The sequence below is a fragment of the Caloenas nicobarica genome, chromosome 10, assembly GCF_036013445.1.
Source record: "Caloenas nicobarica isolate bCalNic1 chromosome 10, bCalNic1.hap1, whole genome shotgun sequence".
NCBI classification, from domain to species: domain Eukaryota; kingdom Metazoa; phylum Chordata; class Aves; order Columbiformes; family Columbidae; genus Caloenas; species Caloenas nicobarica.
This window is the reverse complement of record NC_088254.1, coordinates 16,486,187-16,505,811: the sequence shown is the minus strand read 5'-3', so window position 1 is coordinate 16,505,811 and position 19,625 is coordinate 16,486,187. Positions and strand designations below refer to the sequence as shown.

General features: G+C 41.9%; 1 protein-coding gene across 11 annotated transcripts in view; it reads left to right on the top strand.

Annotated features, from left to right (window-relative positions):
• The window catches only part of AGBL1 (AGBL carboxypeptidase 1), a 443,743-nt gene that overhangs the window by 36,456 nt on the left and 387,662 nt on the right, over nucleotides 1-19,625 (top strand). For all 11 annotated transcript variants that reach the window (XR_010606737.1, XR_010606736.1, XR_010606738.1 and 8 more), the window contains exon 6: nucleotides 10,962-10,999. Coding sequence is in view for 6 of the 11 variants with exons in the window: in XM_065641707.1 (XP_065497779.1) it covers nucleotides 10,962-10,999 (38 nt within the window). In the remaining 5 variants the exon portion in view is untranslated. The remainder of the gene's footprint in view (nucleotides 1-10,961; nucleotides 11,000-19,625) is intronic.

Sequence of the window (19,625 nt, the reverse complement as noted above, 5' to 3'; positions counted from 1 at the left end):
TGGATACTACACCATACAGCAGCAGCCCCATTTACCCTTCCCACCTGTCAAGTGAGATGCAAACCACAGAGTGGCAGGGGAAGATGAAAAGCAGCATGGCTTTTTCTCTACTAAACCTTTATTTAAGATCCCAGGCAAGTTAGTAAGTTTTTCTCCCTGCTCTGTGATTGTAACATCTATTTTCCCAAATACTTTGTGCTTACTTTACTTGCTTGTGGCAAAACTAGTCAGTATTATGATTCTGTCACCATGCTACACGTGTTTTAAAGTTCTGTCAACAGCACGCAGTGGGTAAAATTGGCATTTCTTTTGCATACAAGACAGATTTGAAAGATTTCATATGAATTGGTATTGACTGAAGTGACATGGGTCAGTGAGGACTGAGTTTTCTGAATGAATATCTGGATTTTCAGAGACAGATATGTGAACATGAAAGGGAATGTAAGTGCAGCAGAAAGCCTCTCGGCAGGTTAAAGGCCTTGTTCATACAGTTAAAAGGTAGTTCTGACCTTAGTATATAAAGAGGCTTTGAAAAATCCTGCCAAGTGCCAGCTGCATGTTTAGACATAAAAACGCCTTTTAAATTCAGGTCAAGATGCCTAATGTGAATCTGTAAGAGAATGTTGTTATATTTTGTGTTTCTCAAGCATGTTTGTGGTGTTCTCAATTTCAGACTGATTTAATAGTACCAATTAAGCTCAGTATTGTGTACATACATGGTTTGCAAACAAATACCCCAGTATTTACAAGCATGTTCATACTTGGCAGCATCAGTTAGGACCATCAAACTGTACAGTGCTCAATTCACAGTAAATTCAGTGCTGAAGGGCTAAGTACCTATGCGAGGGAACACAATCATTGGAAGAGATGAAAAGTGGGGGTAGCTGAAAAATAGGAGAAAATTGATGACAGATTCTGTGTATTTTTTTCCTGTGTATTTGTTGAAATTCCACTTGCATGTGAGCTTTTCAAGCAGCTTTAATTCTGGCCACCACATTTTGGGATTTAGGTAAGAGCAATATATAGAAACTGCCTAACCTGGGCACATAACAAGGGAAATGATACTTACCTACTTGGGAAGCCTGTGGAGATTGATAAATGGAAAGTGTCGCATGCAAGAAGATTAATTGGCATCCATATCTTTTTCCACTTGCTCTCTACTGCAAATGTGGATGTAACACTGCTGTCAGTGCTGCAGCTGATGTGTAAACAGTTATGCACGTATTCAAACCATGGCCCTGGTACTCCAGGCAGACTGTAACAGGACACTCAGCAACAGGCAGAACCGAGCAGGGCTGCAAGGCTATCTTATGACGTTATTACCAGTTCACAATCACTCAAGTTGCATCTTGTCATGCAGCGTGGGGAGAATGGTTTCAGCAGCTATACTTGCATGAAACAGTTTCTTGCTCTGGCATATTCAAAGAAATTCTGTAAGCCAGCTCTCTTCCCTAGAGGGTTTAAGCTTTAAGTTTCCTTTGGCTGGGCTTTATGGATGTGCTTTATCTGAATAGGACCAGAGGGGAAGTTGAAGTGCCATATAAACTCAGACTGATGGATCTATTTCTAGAACCTTGTCGTATGGAAACACTACCATTAGATTATGAAGAACAAACACAGTTTTTCATCTTGTGTTCGGTACCAGTTATTTCTCCTTTAATTCTGAGGCATCTGACTTTTGCATAAAGAAAAGGCTGCCATGCAAGTCAACCTTGTTTCTTGGTTCAGGGAAGATTGTGTTTTCTCAGTCCTCCAGCTTTGCATTTCATGTTCAAGTCTCTTAAATTGTGCATATCTTACATGTCTATCATGGAAACTAACTTTTATTTTTTTGGGTTAAAAAGACCAACCAAACAACCCCTCCCACCTAAAAAATATCCCTCAAAATCCTAAGCAGTAAAAACTGTGGGAATGGCTGAAAAGAAAACTCAAATTTCCCTTCTATTGCAGCAGCCTAGTTACATGCACTAAAGGTGGCTATTTCAAACGCTGCTGTTTTACAGCTCAAGAGCACCTTTCATTACAAAGTGCTTTTTAAAGATGATGTACCCTGAGATTACTGCTGCTTTAGAGATGGTTTGTACTAACCAGTAGTCAGGGAGAACTACAGCTCTTAGCCTTGATTACTTTGAAACCAGCCTCCCTTTTGTTCTCTCAAATAGCTCTGGGCACAAGCAATGGCATGTTAGATACCTTACTGCCTGGACTGAAAGCAGCACAAGCTGCCCTTGAATATCTCACTGCCAGCGACTGATAGTATCCATAAAATAAAGATCATGCAGTTGTTTGCAGGCCATATAGTATGAGTGCAGGCTTGTCTTCTGGCATCATGAAATCCTGCATACCCACAAGCTTTACCTTCTCTTTTATAGTTCACTATCAGAGACTCCCCAATGGCAAAGCACCCGCAATTCAGTTTCTGTTGATGAGGACAGAAGTCACAGTTGCCCTGCTGAAATGTGAGCCTAGGGCTTCTGAGTGTGTCACCAGGCAGTGCCCTTTGGCTTCATCATATTCAGGCTAGACATGAGCAAGAAATTTTTTACGAGGGTGGAAAAATACTGGCACAGGTTGCACAGAGAGGTGGTAGATGCCCCATCCCTGGAGACATCCCAGACCAGGCTGGATAGGGCTCTGAGCAACCCTATCTGGGTGAAGATGTCCCTGCTCATTGCAGGGGGCTGGACTAGATGAGCTTTGAAGGTGATCCAACCCAAACGATTCTATGGGTCTGTGATCATTCAGTAAGTGGGGTTTCACCAGATACATGGATTGTGTCCCTCTCCTTGCCCTTACTCTGGGTGTACACAATGTTCAGAGAAAGTCTGAGGCAGAATGATCCAGAATTGAGTAGAATGGAGTTGGGTCTCTCCCCTGTGCACAGAGCAACTACCTTGTCATGAGCAAAATGTGCATGTTAATCCCTGGGGTCTCCAGAGCAAAATCTACTGATAAGCTCCAAATAAATTGACAACTAAGGAGTGAGACTGGAAGACAGGGTTCTGAGAAAAGGAGGGGGATTTAACCCCACTCATGGACATGCTTTAATTGTGTATGAGATGTTTTGTTGGGCTGTGCTGGTGCTTGTTATCAAATGTGGCCTCTGTGTATCCTCACCACTCCTCGTAATCAATCAAGGATAATAACATCAAGCCCCTTTTTCAGTCCCTCTACACGTGTCCCTTGGGTGAGAGAGCTGGATTCTCACACTGTCAGCCTGAAACTGCCTGGGTGATGAATCTGTTAAGAATCCGGTCTGACTGCGATCCTTCCAGCCCCTTCATCTTGATGTGAATGACAAGCTGTCACAGCCTGCCTCAGCCATATTGGTGACATCCGACCCTGGAGAGGGAGCTGACAGGAATGGGAAGTCTTCTGAGCTATGGCTTCTGCCTGAGCAAGCCGTGCCAGCTCTGCACCACGCTGTAAGAAATGCCTGGGCATTTGTTTGGCAAGGATTTCAGTGCATTTCCTGTAGCTTGTTCTTCTTTCTTACTACTTCGGAGCTAATTTAGTTTAGAGCTGTAAAGAATAGGTTGAATTTTTAGAATACAGCTGTCTCTCCTTCTGCACTTGTAGATGAGAGTAGGATACTTGTAAGGATGCCTGTAGCATAACCCTGGAGTGACTCTTCTTTCTGAGAGGCAGAGATGAAATAGGCTGGAAGGCCATACCTTTTCAGTGATTTAACCTAACAGGTTCCCAGGCAGGCAGAGATGTTTGGAAGATGCTACAGTGAGGATTTTGAGCTGAACCTGAGAAGTGAGATATACTTATTGAATTAGCTGTGGGAGCAAGAGAGGACCTCACACTGGGGCTTCTGCAGCACAACTATTACTGTAAATTCTCTGTGAGTGGCAGCACATCTTTTGGTGAACACATTGACTTTAGCTCACCAAAATGCAAGATAAGTGAAAATTAATTCCTGCATCTGTTGTAGGGTCAAAAAGCAGGGAATTATCACTCCTTTTGCTGTTCAGTCTTGTTGGCTGTTAGCATTGACTTGGCTGCCTGTGAACACTTTTTTTTTCCTCACAACTCTCCTCTAACCACTAATACCTATAGAAATCTTCAAAGGTGGGGAGGAAATACTGTTCAGCATGCATTTCATTTCTATCCACTTTTTGTTTCCTCACTAATTCTATTGAGCAAAATGAATTGCATCACGGAGAATAGGTTCCATAGAAGGTATGTATTTGTATTAAAGTCAGCATGTACTCTTCCAGGAAAAAGAAAAAAAAGCTGGTCACTGGAATTGAAGTCATCATTGGAAAAGGAGTGTGTGATTTTATTCCTTTTAGCATTACATTGAAAGCACATCTGTGCACAACAGCTGGATCTCTGAACTCCACCTGTTGGCAGTGTGTGGGACGTTGCAGACTGTGAGCAGGCTTTGCCTTGAGCAGAAGTTTTAATGTCTAGCTAACAAGCTGGAATTAAAGTGGACATGATGATGGGTGTTTTTGTGTAAGTCCTAGACTAGCAGTGCTATGAAAATGCCAGCAGCATAAGCAGGTTTTGCCCATCCATATTTCCAAACTTGTGAAGCTGCTGGTTTTAAGCCTTTAAAACAAAACAAATCACTGCACAAGTGTCTGCATATTTAAGATCTATATTTCTGGGCCGCAAGGGAAATGACTACTCAAGGCATCTGCCTCGGATGAGATCTACCTTCTGGTAGGATTTATAAAGCACCTATTGCCGTGGTGCCTACATGTTGTTTCCAAATGTGTCTCAGTTGTCAAATGTGAAATTGCCTTTTGAGTGAGGTGCTCTGTGACTGTATAAACTCCAGTAGTTAAGTGTGAGTTCCAGAGGTTGGAGGCAAAATGCAGCCAGACAATATGTACAATCAAGGGCACTTAATTCCTCCTAGAGAGAGGGGCTGTGGAATTTTAGGGACTTTAAGCCTGTAAACTGTAATACCTTGAACCCTCAGTCAGAGTTGCCATTGTGTTAGATGTTGTACAAATATATATTGTGTGGTCCCTGCCTCACACTGCTTGTGATATTAATAAACATGACAGCAGCAAGTGAGAATACTGAGAAATAGCAGGGTGAAGGGCAAAAGGGAGGGAGCATGGGCTGAAGCAGTGTGGGTTGCCAGGCAGGAGCAGAACCTTTGTTATATTTCCATAAAAATAGTGCTTTGTATCTTTATTATGCAGCTGTGATTGCCTTCAGGAATTAGATCAGGCATCATGTCTGAAAAGGTATGTAATGAAGCACTAAGTCATTAGCTTTCATTCAATAATTTGAAGAGGATATATTATGTTTAAGCATGTAAAAGGTAGAGTCTTGCAGGAGAAGAGAGGCTGGTTAAATTACTTGGGGGCTGATTTACAGAGGCCTTCTGGATTCTGCACGCCCCCCCCGCCCCCCACCCCGCCCCACCCAGTATTTGGCTTCTCTGCTCCTCCCTGTCCTTAGTTCCAAGTTAGTCCTGAACAAGTGGGTATCAATGTCAACGTGTCCCATGAGTCTTAAAAAATCCTTTCATGTAGTCCACCATGCATCCCTTCTGTAGCGATATTTTTAATTTTCAGGAGTCCTTTTTTTTTTTTTTTTTTTTAACACTAGGATGGAACAGAAATAAATTATCTATTCAAGAGACAGTATGTTGTCATTCATACTGCCCCATGCTACAACCTGGCAGCTGAGATCAAAGCGGAGAAGAAAACCTGAGAGATCTTGGCTTTCAGTCTCCTCTGTCTGCGGTGATTTGCAGCTAATGCTGTCCTGGTAGCTCAGATCTGAAAGGGTGACCTAGCCATAGACTCCTTTGTCTATGCTTTTTAGCAGCCTGGTTTTACTGGCTAATCCAATTGTGCTTTGGCGTGGGCAGCAGAGTTTTTCTTTGTTGTTGCTTCTGGTTCCTAAGCACAGGATCTGGAAGTTGCATTTGTCGATCTGTCTGCTAGTTGTACTCGTGCCCTGATATCCAAGCTGCTGACTTGGAAACACTTCAAAGATTTCCATTCTGCAGAGTGGCTGTCTCAACTGCTACTACAGGGAGTTTTTCATGTTTTCCGATTATAGAGCAGCATTTATTATTACACCTTTTAAGATAGGGCAACTTTATTTATACATCATTTTTCTGAAATATATAAATGAGTCTCCTTTGAGATACAGTGGGATTGACAAAACAGCTAAGTTTTTTACTAATGTATTACCACAAAGAACAGAAAATCAGAGGAAGGCATCTGGACAGGTTTGGCAGGTTTTTTAATGATTTCTTCCCCTCCCACCCCCCATTCCTTCTTGAGACAAATGCAGAGTTATGTACTGGGCATGATATCAAATTTTCTGGTCTAGCATATGGCTCATCAAGTCATCTTTCTTGTGCTCTTAAACTTTTCCTCCTGTTCCCATCTCTCCCCCGCCCCTTGTCCTTGCTCTCATGCACGATTTATTATCTTCTTTCTCTCTGTCTTCCTGTCCCTGGCTTACTCATCTCATTATATCTTCCGATGCCAGAAAAGATGCTGTTACTTTGCCATATGGTGTTAAGAGGTGCTGATATTATCGCAAGCACCGGGTATCTGGCTTGCTGTAAGCCTATGGACACATCCATCATCTTGCTGCTGTTCAGCATTCTCTTCTATGGCTTCTTGTTTTATTTGTTTCCTATAGGGTGTTTTCCATGTTTGACATCAAAGATAGGTAATATTCTGGGGATACTTGCTGACAGCTGACTTGAAGTGTAAATTATAATGCTGATTTTTAACTCCAAGCTTAAAACAAATGCAGGTAGATAATTTTTTACTCAGTGTAGGTGTGAACTCCTTTCTCAGGATAATTGTGGATGGCTAAGAGTTCGTGTGAGTCCAAAAGTGCCCAGGCAAATATATGGAAGCAAAATCAACTAAGAGCTAAAAAGCTTCCCAGCGGCACCATTTCTAGCTTATGAAATCTCTAGACTTCAAGTTGTGGGAGTCTGAGTCTGATCTGGATGTCCTAGCACTGTGTTTTTGCTGTAGTCTTATACTCTTCCCTTGGCCGCGGGATACAAGACTATCTGGACTTTCAGCTTAAGCTGGGACAGCTGCTCTGTTCTGGCCTGGCTAATTAATATTGTGCTTAGAATGCCTGTTTCTCATTTCACTTCCATTTTATCTATGATTGAAATGTAGGGATATAGGACTACAGTCATTGCTGGATCACTGTTTTCAGACTCTTTCCTCATTGGCAACTGAGGCTAACAGTCCCATTATAAGCAGGTTGGGCTCCTTTTTCAAAGTCATTAGTTTGTTCATCCCATCACTGCCAAGAGGATATTTCAGAGCTTCGTTTTCCAGTGCTTAAAAACTGTCCTTTAATTTCCAGTTGAAATTTATTCATGGATATTTTTTCCTCGTGCCAACTTTGTTCTTTAGCTTAAGTAGCTCTCTGCCTTCTTCAGTGTTTACTTCTCCTCTACCCAGTGTGTCTATGGAGAACAATCAAGTCACCTCTTAACCATCATTTTGCTAACGTGACAAAACTGTGATCTTAAAGACTCATCATGAGAGACATCTCTGTTACCATGATTTCCTTTGCACTTTTCTGCACGGTTCCTTCCGAGTATCGCACACAGCTGTTCAGGTGAAGCCTTGTATGAAAACATTCATACTTTCCCTTCTCCATGGACAGTGGCTTTCCTGAGACCTGATCTGTCCTTTTCATGGTTTTGTCACCTTGATGGATCATGTTTGTCCTCATCCTCTAACGGGCTCATATATCCAGGGTGTCCTTCTACTCATTTCCAAATTATAAGCCCCTGCTCATAACAGCAATTCTTATTAAACCCTAAATGCATAACCTTGCTCTTTAACTATTACGTTTCATCACATTTCTATTTCTTCAGAGCTCAAGAACATCCTGTTGCTCCTGAAAGATATTCTGAACTCCTTGCTATTGGCAGTAGCTCCTGACTTCACATGTTCAGCAGATTTTTGTTAGTATACTCTGACTTTTTGCGCCAAGGTCAGTAATGAAAAGATAAATAAGATTAGTCTCAAAAACATGCTTGAGATTTTCCACACACAACTTCCTTCCAGACTAATAATTACTCTTCCGGCACAAATCTTGTCATTTCCTCTTTAACCAGTTCCTTACCCACTTTGCAATTCTTATGCTAATCCCCACGTTCTCTAACTTGGCTAGTAATTTCCATATGACACCGTATCAAATGCTTTATTGAAGTACAGATAAATTAGATCTATCGCATTTCCTGTATCTAGAAAAAAATCAGCTATCTCAAAGATAGATATCAAATTAGGCTGGCTTTATCTACTCTTGGTAAGTCAATTTTATCTCTTAAACCTATTTTAGCCATTTTGCAGTTTACCCTTGTGGTTTTAATTATTTTTTCTTTCAAAATCTGTTATAAAGCAATGCATACTGTTGAGGTCGGTCTACTGGGCCTGCAGCTGCTTATGACTAACTGTAGAGTACCTGCTGTAGGACATATAGAACACTATATACGGCCTATACCAAAAGCCTTGTGATGAATTGCAGTACTTGAAAAATGAGATGTATTAGTCTGGTTCCATTTTATTTTATTGCAGTACTATGTACAGGCATGGGCTGAGATGAGGATGTGTCTAGGCTGTTAGCGTGGGATGTGGGAAATCCAGCTAGCTACGGCTGCAGGTCTGTGATGTTGTTTCAGGGGTAAGTGGAGATTGTTAGAATTTCAGATTCTGCTGAGTGGTGGTGCTGGGATCTGGATGATATCACCTTTAATTTTTTTTTTTTTTCCACAACATGTCTGAATCTTTCATCCCACAGTACCATGGGGGTGGATTTACTCACATCTTTGTGATAGTCTTGGGTTTCTCAGCTTCAAAAGCAAAGCAGTTACAAACCTCTTCTATTATACCAGGTCACATCAACAGCACAAGTAGCTCTTATCCCTCAATTCAGAGCAGACCAGCTCCCTCCACGCCTGGAGAAGTGACTGGAGTGGTTAAGGCTGTTGAAGGATCAGCAATGGTATGGCCAGGAAGAGTTCAGGTCTTCTGGGGTAAGTGTGATGAGGAATAAAAGAGATTGGGGACTCAAAGATAGTGTAATCCCCTGTTCCTACTATCTGAGAACATGGTTTTCGGAGGTCTGAGGTCCTCTGAGTGATGTTATTTGTGTATATAGTGGGGTTTACAGACCCTCCAAAAAGGATTGGAGAATCCAGTTTTGCTGGTTAGTTGGTTGATGGGAGGTTTGCTGGCAGTGCTGACATTACGGCAGTGGTGTGGCTCTACTGAAACTCTTTGCAATGTTTGTAAGTACTCCCAAAATAAACTAGATACCTGTGGGACATCCTTGGGTCTCTTCTGCTTGGAGCCAGAAACACTCTGGTCCTTCCTTGGCTCTGTTGTTCTGGCATGTGATTGAAACAATGCCTTAAGTCTGCAAGTGTAGGTATGTAATGTAGTCTCCTTTACAAGATACATGCTTGAGTGTGAGCTTTAGGAGATGCTCTGGATGGAGTTTTAACTTGCTTAGAGCTGTTTACTTTGTTCAAAACTTCAAACTTAGGGAAATATTGAATAATCTGTGGCTGTAGTGTCTCCCTTTTCTGAACACGCCAGGTAGATGGTGGATGACACTATCCCTCCCACCAGATGAATGATTTCTGTTTAGGTGGAGTTAAAGAAGCAATGAGAACGTGACTGTTGTCCCATTGGTAAGACTTTTAACTACTGATTTCCTGTTCTGTCTGTATTTGTGTATTTCCTTAGCAGTTCTTTTGTAATGCTGTTCTTGAACTCTGACAGATTTGTTATGAAAGAATGATATTAGGGACGTCGACCCAACATCAGCAAGAACCAGCTCTTGAATCTTTCTTAGTCTCAGCTGCTGATAGGACACACAATGAACAGCAGCTTGATGACAAAAGAAAAAATATTTATTTCTTGCTGCAGGTTGATAATTGGCTCAGTATGGAAGTTAATATGATTTTATTTGGGGATTGGTTTGTAAAGAGATTACATTTTAAGGAATCCTTGAGCATGGAGGCTTTGTAGCTGTATTTATTTAATCAGCTGTGGCACTTGAAACTTCACAGCAGTAAACCAGGTTCTTGCTCCAGCAGAACATGACTGGAAAAGAACAACTTCTGTGGGGCTAGTGGGATGGAGATTATACTACATGAGGAAGAAACTTGCCTCCAGATGGTGGGGAGCAAGGGTGTCTCAGTTCATCTTTTCAAGTTGCAAATGTTAGTGACCAGCTCCCATTGAAACCAGTGCTGTGCTGACTCGGGCAGTTTGAGTTGTTTCACTGCACGTTGAAATGATGCAGAAGGTTAATGGAAATCTCTCTGTGTATCTCTCCCCTCTACCTACTTACTCTCTAAGCTCCATGGGGCAAGGAGTCTTACCACAGAGCTTTAACATCTTTTTTTGTGAGTCCTGTTGTGAGTATGGACCTTTACATGTCACTGCAGTGCAAGATATTGTCACAATTAAAAGAAATTAAATTTTCAGTTAAAGCTGGTGTAAGGAGAAGGATGAGGCTAAAGCTTGTTTTGGGAAAATGGAAAGGGAGTGGAATTTGGCTGGAAATACTGACATGGATGTCTCAATTTGGTGCAGAAGCTATCACCTACTGATGTGGATAGAAGGACTGTTGTCTGGAGTGGGCATGTGCTGAGTTTCTGATTAAAAAAAAAATAGCTCTGGGGCAGTAGTTTAAAGACTTGCTTCATTATTTTGGATATGTGGGTGTTGCTTTAAATTTAATAGTGTTACACTGATTTGTAGCAATCAAAGCTAGAGGGCTAATGGTCTTTTAGAATAACTGAGTCAGCTGCAGAGACTGGATCCTCTGCTGGTATAAAACATTGCAGTTGTGTCAAAGCCCATCATAAGCTGTCAATTTAGACCAGCTGGGAAGCCTGGCTCAGAAGACTGTAAAGATGAAGGTTATAAAAATTATGGAAGAAATTGACATTATTTCTCTATCTCTTCTTTTCCTAGGGCAGCCATTGAGGCTCTGGCAGCTTTGCTGAAATCAAGTAAGCTTTTTTTCCTTCATATTCTTTCTGACTTTCCTTTCTGTGCTCTGCTGCTGGACAGAATAATCCTGTTGAACCTCATTCTCCTTTAGTATCCCCTCTTCCCTCAGTCCCAAAAAACATTGCTTAGAAAAGCGAGGCAGTAATGCATTAGTTGCCTGTATGTCTAGCTATGATTCTCAGAGACACACAGCTTTGTGGGAGATGGTGCTCTAGGTCCAAGGGAACAAGCTGTTCAGAGGGCCAGACTAGACCCTTATTTTGAGTATTTAAGGAACAGTGGTTGTCCTGGGGCTTGGTACAGTGGAAGAAATGGAGAACCTCTCCAGACAGCGACCAATGCTCATTTCTCTGTTCCAGCATCACTGGGCCAGGTACCTGTCTGTCTTATGGTCCTGTTGTTCCATGTGCTTACCCGGTAACAACGATACTGTTGGCAAAGGCTTGGAAAACTTTGGCAGTCCAAAAGAGATTATTTTCCCTTGCAAGCTTGTCTGGTCTGATAATGTGCAGACAGGGCTGAGACCTGGAGATTGCCGGGGTACAGCCCTGCCATGGCAGCCTGTGCTTGAGGTTTGCGTCAGCTGGCTGGGGGTGATGAAGACCTTAACGTGAGTTCTCAGTCACACACTGTTGGCATGACTCTTCCTGAAAAAACATGCTATTCTTTTTTGCTTTTATACTATCCAAAACCACTTAGCTTTTTATTACCAGAATTTAATAAAGCTTTGATTAAGAAAGAGCGCTCTACTATTGCAGACAATTTATTCTACAATAAATCACAATGGCGTATTGTCCTTCGCTGTCTCTCCTCCTTTTTCTTCCCCTCCCCCTTCTCCTTTTCATAGTATTAGGAATAAATGCATTTGTGAAAAATCATAGCCCTGGAAGCAGTGCTTAAATGAGCACGCTGCAATGGGATCGTCTCTGAGTTGCATCAGCTCAAGTGATGAATTCTGAAATAATGCCTCAGTATTAACCTTGCTGCCTAAATTTAAAGGTCACATTATTGTAACAAGGAAAGACCTTCTGATTTGGGCACTAAATCTTAGTAAGGGGACAAAATTAGTAGAAAGACATTTATAGAGAAGGCTGGAAGAGTAGAGCAAGAGCTGAAAGCTCATCGGGCAGCTTGAGACTTTTTCTCCTACAATCCTGTTTTGTGGTAAGTACTAGGAATGAGAAGTGGAGTTCTCTTGTCCCAAGATTTATTGGATAACTTTTATACTTAGAGGCTTGTTCTGGGTCTAGGGATGAGAACATTATATGGAAGTGGAGGACTAATTACCAAGGAAAGCTGAAATGTAGTCTCCAGGGGAGTCATAAACACATGCTGTAAAAGTTTTTTGGGGAAACTGAGGATGATCTAGAGAATCTAAACGGATTGGATTCAGCTCCAAATTCTCCCAGCCTTTTTTTTTTCCCTGGAGTGAGGTAAGTTTTTAAAGCCATTTACTCTTTGAAATTTTCTGTGTGACTCTTCTCAGACAATTTGTTGTGAAAAGCATCTTAGTTGTTTTTTCCTTTTATACTTTTTGTGCTTAAGGAAGTGTCTAGAGAGTTTCCAGTATTGGAAGAACACACTCATCATTCTGGTTGGTTGTTTCAGGTGCTTTCACCAATAGTACAAAAAATGAACTCCAATGGGAATTTAGTCTGAGCAAAGCAGTCCATACAATGTCACTGTGGTTGATCACTGTGACGTACAGATTAGGGTTCTCACGTTCATTTTTACTGTCATCCCTTGCAAACAAAGGCATTTATTGGGAGAGACATTTCTTTGTCTGGACATGCCCTTCCCACTTTGCAGTTATGTGTCCTGTTCTCCTTTATAATTCACAACCAAGCAACATTTTGTTGCAGCAACACCAGCTACCGCTTCTGTGGAAAAGTGATTTTTAGGAAAACATATGGTCTATTTTCAGCTGATGTTCTTTTAAGTCACCAGAACTGGGATTTGGGAAATCATGCCAGTACTATGCAGCAAAAGAGGGCACCACAGCCCTCGAGTCAGCTTGAACTGTGTCTTCTGATGTTTTCTGCAGTCTGATGCTGAGTGGTCAAGATTGTCTTTTAGCTTTCTCCTTGTCCTGTGGCTCAGGACATGAGAAGCTCCAGGCTTCTGGATTAGACTGCTCTGGTAGCTGCATACAAATGAGCAAGCTGTGCCTTTTGGGAGGTGTGGGTTTAGGAGATGTGAAAAACAGCTCTTGTTCTTCCAGAGAGAAATTCACCATGGCTGGAAAAAGAGCTGAATTCTTTGTCGTGATTGTGTCAGGACAGCTCTGTTTGTCACAGTTAACTTATTTATGTCCATGACCTTAGTGCCTTTGAATGGTGCAGGGATTCTTAGTTAAAAATCAAATCTGGTGAACGCTATAGCACTTGAAAATTGCTTATGAAAACAAGGGCTAAAACTGTACATGGCAAAGCACTCAAACCCTCTAGCTTGTTTAGATGGGATGCAAACTAAACGGGAGGCAGAAATCCTGGAATGTGCTGTAGTACTGAATAGCTGGCCTGATGGGAAATGATGGTGAGTTTCAGCTTTGCTGGGGTGGAAGCTGTAAAACAGGACAAAATCACATCCATTCTTGAGGATCTCCCTGTAGGGCTGTCATATCTTGAAGTGTTTCAGCCCCAAATGGTTACAGGGGTTATGATTACACATGGGGTTGCAGTGGAGGAAAAGTGTTCCTCTTGCTTTTGGCAGTGAGCTGCAATGGGAAAACACAGAGCAGTTTTAAAAGGAGCAGGCAGATGGCAGCGTGTCTCCCTGATGGATTCAGAAACATCCATCTTCAGCTCCTCAGGCTTCCTCAAGCTCTACTTCAGGTTTTTGTCCACCTGCAGAGCCAGGGGCTGGCTAGAAACTTTGGCCTCTCGCTTTCCTAACAGAAGCTGATGCTAAATGCCCACTTAACAGGTGCATAACTGCAAGAAGCAAGATCCGCCAGGAAAGAAGACATCAGTGTAACAAAAAAATTACTGTTCCAGCTGGATCTGGGAAATAGTTGCTGTTGTGTTTCAGAGGGGAAAGTATGAGATTGTCCAAAGAAATAAGTAATAGGACACTATGAACTTGTGCTTCATCCAAAACAGGGAATACATGCTTGAAAACTCAGTGCAAGATGAGAGCGACCTTGGTTGTCCTGTTCCACTGTACATAGTGGAAATCAGTGATAGTCATAGAGATGGTGAATAATGGAGGAATAGAAGTTTATATCTCTTATAGTGACAGTGCTGCACCTTCCTATCAGTGGGTGCTTGGATTGCTGGTATAGAGAAGATGTTTCTTGTGTGACCATCAGCAAGTTTTTTGACTCCTGACTTATCTCTTTCCAAGCAGCCCAGAGTATTTTACCAGTCCTTGCATGCTACTCTCCCGGTTGCTGTTCTCCACCTGCCATGCCCATATGCACACAGCAAACAGGTTATAGCAAGTTTTTCTTCCATTGCCTTGCTGGTGTGTGTTTTATATGTTGTCTCTCCGTCATGCTGTGAACTCCTCCTGACTGAGCTACATTATTATACAGGCTGAATGTGTTGCTTGGTAAATATCTGTGATGGTGCTGAAGTGCCCTGAGAGCATCAGGGATTTTTTACTCTTCTCTTGGATGTTACAGTCAAGCTTTCCAGTGTTACACTTTTCCATCCTTCCTCCTTTGATTCCTAGATGGTTACTACAGCCCAGGGTGGAGATGAGGGGTGTAGATACTGATAGCTGTAGATAAACACATGTGGGATGAGGCACAGCAGCCTTCCCAGAGTCTCTTCTCTCTGTCCCAGGGTACTCATGTTACTTTTTCCAGCCTCCTTGGGCTTTGTTTTTCTTCTCCTCTGTACACGTCTTCATATCTTGCTGCAGTTCTGTCCCAAGACCTGGGGAGCTCATCACTAAGACCTGGGCAACAATGGAAGGCAAGGGCTGTCTTCTGTGTCGCTTTCAGCCAAGGGCTCTATTGCTTTTAGTAAAAATCACACCCCTCTCCCCCTCAAATAAAACAGGCAATCCATTCGCAGTTTTGTGGGAGTGGAAGAAAAAAATCTGGACACCTGCTATACAAGTACATGTCTAGGGGTTTGCAGGCTCGGTGCCTCGAGCCACACGATGGCGATGATGTTATAGAGATCCCCTCTCCCACGGGTGCTTAATCCAATATTTATTTTTGGTGAGCAATTTGTTTATCAGCAGGTTATTTTAATCTAATTTTGGTTGTATTTGTTATTCCTGACTATCTGTGCTTCCCTGAATTAGCAGCTTGCGTGTCTTTAAGGAAATTAGCTAGAGCTGGTCTCAGAGGCGTTTGCTCACTGCATATTGAAGAAAAGGGCCAGGGAAATGGGCAGGGCCCTATATGCAGTGCTTGCCTGGTGAAACTACAAGGAATAATTTAAAAAGACAGGTTGTAGTGACGCCCCTGATCATGCTTATTTCATCAAGACAATTCCATATGCTAACAGCAGTTATTGCTGATAGCCTTTCCCTTCTCTTTCAATGTGTTTTCCTTCCTCCTTGTCGTCTTTATCCTCTTGCCTTCTCTTTTTCCCTCCAGACTTTCATCCTTTATTTCCTGCTTTTTCCTCCTCATCTTCTGTCAACTAACCTTTATTTAACCTTTCACCTGCTTTTTTTTTTTACCTTTCACCTGCTCTTTTTTTTTTTTTCCTCATCTAAGCATAAGGATTCTGTTTTGTGGCTGGCAGGATAAAATAATCAGTGTAATTCTTTTCCTTTTATGCTGGCCTCAAGGAGAGGCAAGTAACTCTGTGAGGAACAGAAAGTGATGTTCCAGCACATAAGCAGATTATGGTTTCTGAAAGGGCTGCACCCTCGATGTCTGAATTCATAGTGCTTTGCAACAGATCTGCTGAATCAGATCTTTGTTCTTGTGTCAGAATGGCCCTATGGTTAGACCATACCAGTTCCTGTAGCCAACAGCATGTCTGTATTTGCCTAATATTTCACCAAGTACCCATTTTTCATGATCAGTTTGGGGCTTCATTACCCACCTCTGGATTCAAACTCCATTATCAGTCTGGCCCCAAATCTATCATCACAACTTGTAGGGTATTGTGATCAGAGTTGAACTTTGTGAATAGTTCCTTCCATAATCATGTAAAACAAGTTCTGTGTCTGTCCTTTCTTCCTGAATTTCAGAATGCAAATAGTCTTGATTCCATATTTTTAAGTTTATCTATTTCAGAAGAGGCATCTTTTAGGGGAAAAAAAATATTTTTGAATGTCCTTTGTATTTGTTTCCCCAAGACTACTCTTCATTCGTAGACATATCCCAAACCAAAAGTAACTCTAGTGCTCTAGAGAAAAAGGTTGGTTCCATCTCCTGGGGCATGGCATGTTCCTGCTGTTTTGCTCCTCAGGGTGGGTATAGTGGAACCAACGTGTTGAGGAGCTGCATAATTCTCTGACATCTTTGATAGCGATTGAGTGTACTGCCTTTGTCTTGGCATGGACAGTGTTTGTGCCTTCAGTGATGATCTGGCTTCAGGAAATTCAGTGGCCGAATTAGAGGAAGTCTTCCAAATTCTAGCATCCTTATTTGAACTCTTTCAAACCACTTTGGCCAGAAAAATCAAGCTGGAAATTTTGTGCAAAAAGGTGAGGGTTTTGTGGTTTTCTAGCTTTCTGTTGATTTTACAACCAGAAGATGCTGTGAAACCAAAAAACAAAGGGAAAAAAAATCTTCTTGAAAATCAGTTTTCCTTCTGGCGCCAGTTCAAAAGTTTCAGAAGGGGTTGGCTTGCTCTGTCTTAATTTTTACATATGAACAATGTAACAAAGGAAAATAGGAAAAGAATCGCTATGTCATAATACAATTGGTATGACTGCCACTGAATTGGCTAACACCTGGAACTAAACCAAATCTTTGAGTAGAAAGAATGACCTATTCTTGTACTGCAATTAAGCTTGGGGCTGATTTCTGGTCTAAGAGTAAAATGTGGCACTTGGATTTGCTAGCAACTACTGTCTGTGTTCTCTGCCTTTGTGCCAGTGTTATTCATCTATCCTAAATGCTTAAATAAATGCCTAGACTCTGAAGTTTACAGGGCACAATTACAAGTAATGTTCTGGCTTCCAACAAGAGTTGAGCTAATAATCAGCTGCTTGCTGGAACTGTAGTGCCCATGGGCTCTGAATTCATCCCAGCATTTGATGGGTGACGTGGTTTCTCCATGGGGACAGTTAATTTTGTTTCTATAGGGAACCCTGATGCTCATCTTTAGCAAAATGGCCTCTCAATGACTGAATACAATAGCTGTTTTCTCTTTGCTTTAGGAGATATCTTGCATTATTTTATTCCCAAGACGTGATCACTAGAGCAGAGTGGGGAAGTTTGAGTTTTTTGTATTACTTTCACTCCTTCAGAGGCCATAGGGTTAATTCAGCAGAGCAGTTCCTATCTCCAAACTGTAGCTATGTATGTTCTTGGCATAATGAATCAGCTGAATGGCATCAACAAAGAGATTTAAGCAGATAGAAAGATAAATATCTCTTTGTTCTGCCTTGTAAGCAGTGCATTGCTCATCATATTTCAGGTTGACCGTAATTCAGTTTTGTGATTAAATATGCTGCATGTTTTCCAGTGGTCCCTGTGTTCCTGGCAGACACTTCAAAGGGGACTGGAATGAGAGGAGAGCTTCAGAAATGTCCCCAGAAATGCTGGCAGTCATGAGGCTTATCTACTAGACGGAACTCCTGGGTTTAGATTCTGTCTTTGTCCCCCAACGCAAAATCAGAATTCTGCCAAAAGTGGGGATTTCTTTATAGTGTGAGGCTCTTGCTAATTTACAGATATCTTTAACCATTTGAAGCTTCTGCATATCAGCTGTGCATCTAGGTCAAATGTTTCTGGCTAACTGCACAGATTATCTAGGCCAGGTATTCTGTGCTACAGTGCCTAAACTTGCATTGGAAGCTGCCAGAAGTGGAGGGTGAGTTCTAGAAATGTGGGAAACTAAGAAGCCATTGAGCGTTCTCCTATTGCCTGCCTCAGCAGGCAGAATTGAAACTCTCACAAAGAAAACAGTATGCCAGTGACAGGTTTGGAGAAGGTGATGGAGACTCTGGTTCTCTGTCAGGAATGCCAGAGTAAGGTTAGGAAGACAGATCAAGCATGAATCAAAGCAGGAAACACCATCCATGGGCACTTCTGAAAGCTATGTGGAAGGAGAACTTCCATCTCCACTGAACAATGGCCATATCCAGAGTGAAGGAAAGGGACTAACGAAAGAATAACAGTAAAAGGGTCAAAAGGCATAGGACATTTTACCGCTTGGATTATGCATGCTCACTCTGGGAGGGGTGGACTCTTGCTGCCTACAAATCTGTGCAGTGCTGCTTGTACCTGTATGATTCACTTCATCCATCTGTATTTGTGCCAAAATATAGATACCCATGCAGGTGCATCCCTAGGTGGAGAGACCAACAGATACAGAGAGGTGGGGAGGCCTCCCTTTATCATTGTGCCTTCTGGAGATCTTGGCGTACTTCCTCCTTTATTTATACACTACTTTATTGACATATAACTGAAAAAAAAGAAGAAAAAAAAATAAGAAACACGGACAACACTGGAGAGCAGAGGAGAATCAATGAAATCAGACAGGAGAAACAAAATGAATGTTTTTTTTGCCCCTTCAGCAAGTAATTCTTACTACTTCTGATCAAAGCATTGAAGAAGCTGTAGTCCTGCCTCTTCTATCTTCTCACAGAGCAGACTATTTCAGCTTCACTTTTCAAAGCAACTGTTTTGATCTTAAAGGTGATAAGTACTACAGAAAACATGAGGGAGAGCAGAGCAAAGTTATTTTGCTTGGCTTCCTCCGTGCTTTTCATCCAGTGATAAAACTGAGGCACGGGACTGTTGTATGTTCTGGTCTTTATGCAACTGGGTTCCAAACTTGAAAGATGTGAGGAAAACATCATGGACACAATTTATGAGAATTGTCTCTCTTTTTTTTTTTTTTTTAATTCCCTAAGAAGCTCTACTCACAGTGTTTTCCAATATTTCCCTTGTCCTATAGGCATTGGCACAGAAAGCTTAGACCTCAAGCACTGAATGCTGGGAATGTAAATTCCCTAGATCTAGTCCTTACATTCCCTGACTCTCCTTGTCATGTTTTATATACTTATTGACTTTTACAGATCTTTCTAATTCTTCAAGGAAGATTGACTGATTTAAGAGGTTAGTCATGCTGCAGGTTAGTAAACATGACAACTGCTTGAGGATTAACAGGAAATTGTGAATAAAATCATTAGGATTGATAAGGGATTCTCAAGCAATTAAAGTTTTCTTGCAGGAAGTCAAATAGGAAAAAAAGAATCATAGAGTGAACGTCAAAGGAGACAAGGGTGACTTTCTACATGCTGACAGCCACCGAGCCCCAAAATACAAGATGTACTGGTGGAGTTAGTGTGAGATGGTTAACAACAAGGAGATAAAGTGCTAGGCAGACCTGCAGGCCAAGGTGTAGGGGACTGGGCAGAGCTGTGTGGGATGGAAATAGCTGTGGGACTAGCATCTCGCTGCAGAGACATGTCAGCAGGGTGGTGTGAAGGTGCAGAGCAGGATTAAAATGAGCTGGCAAACTGGCCTGGGACAAGACC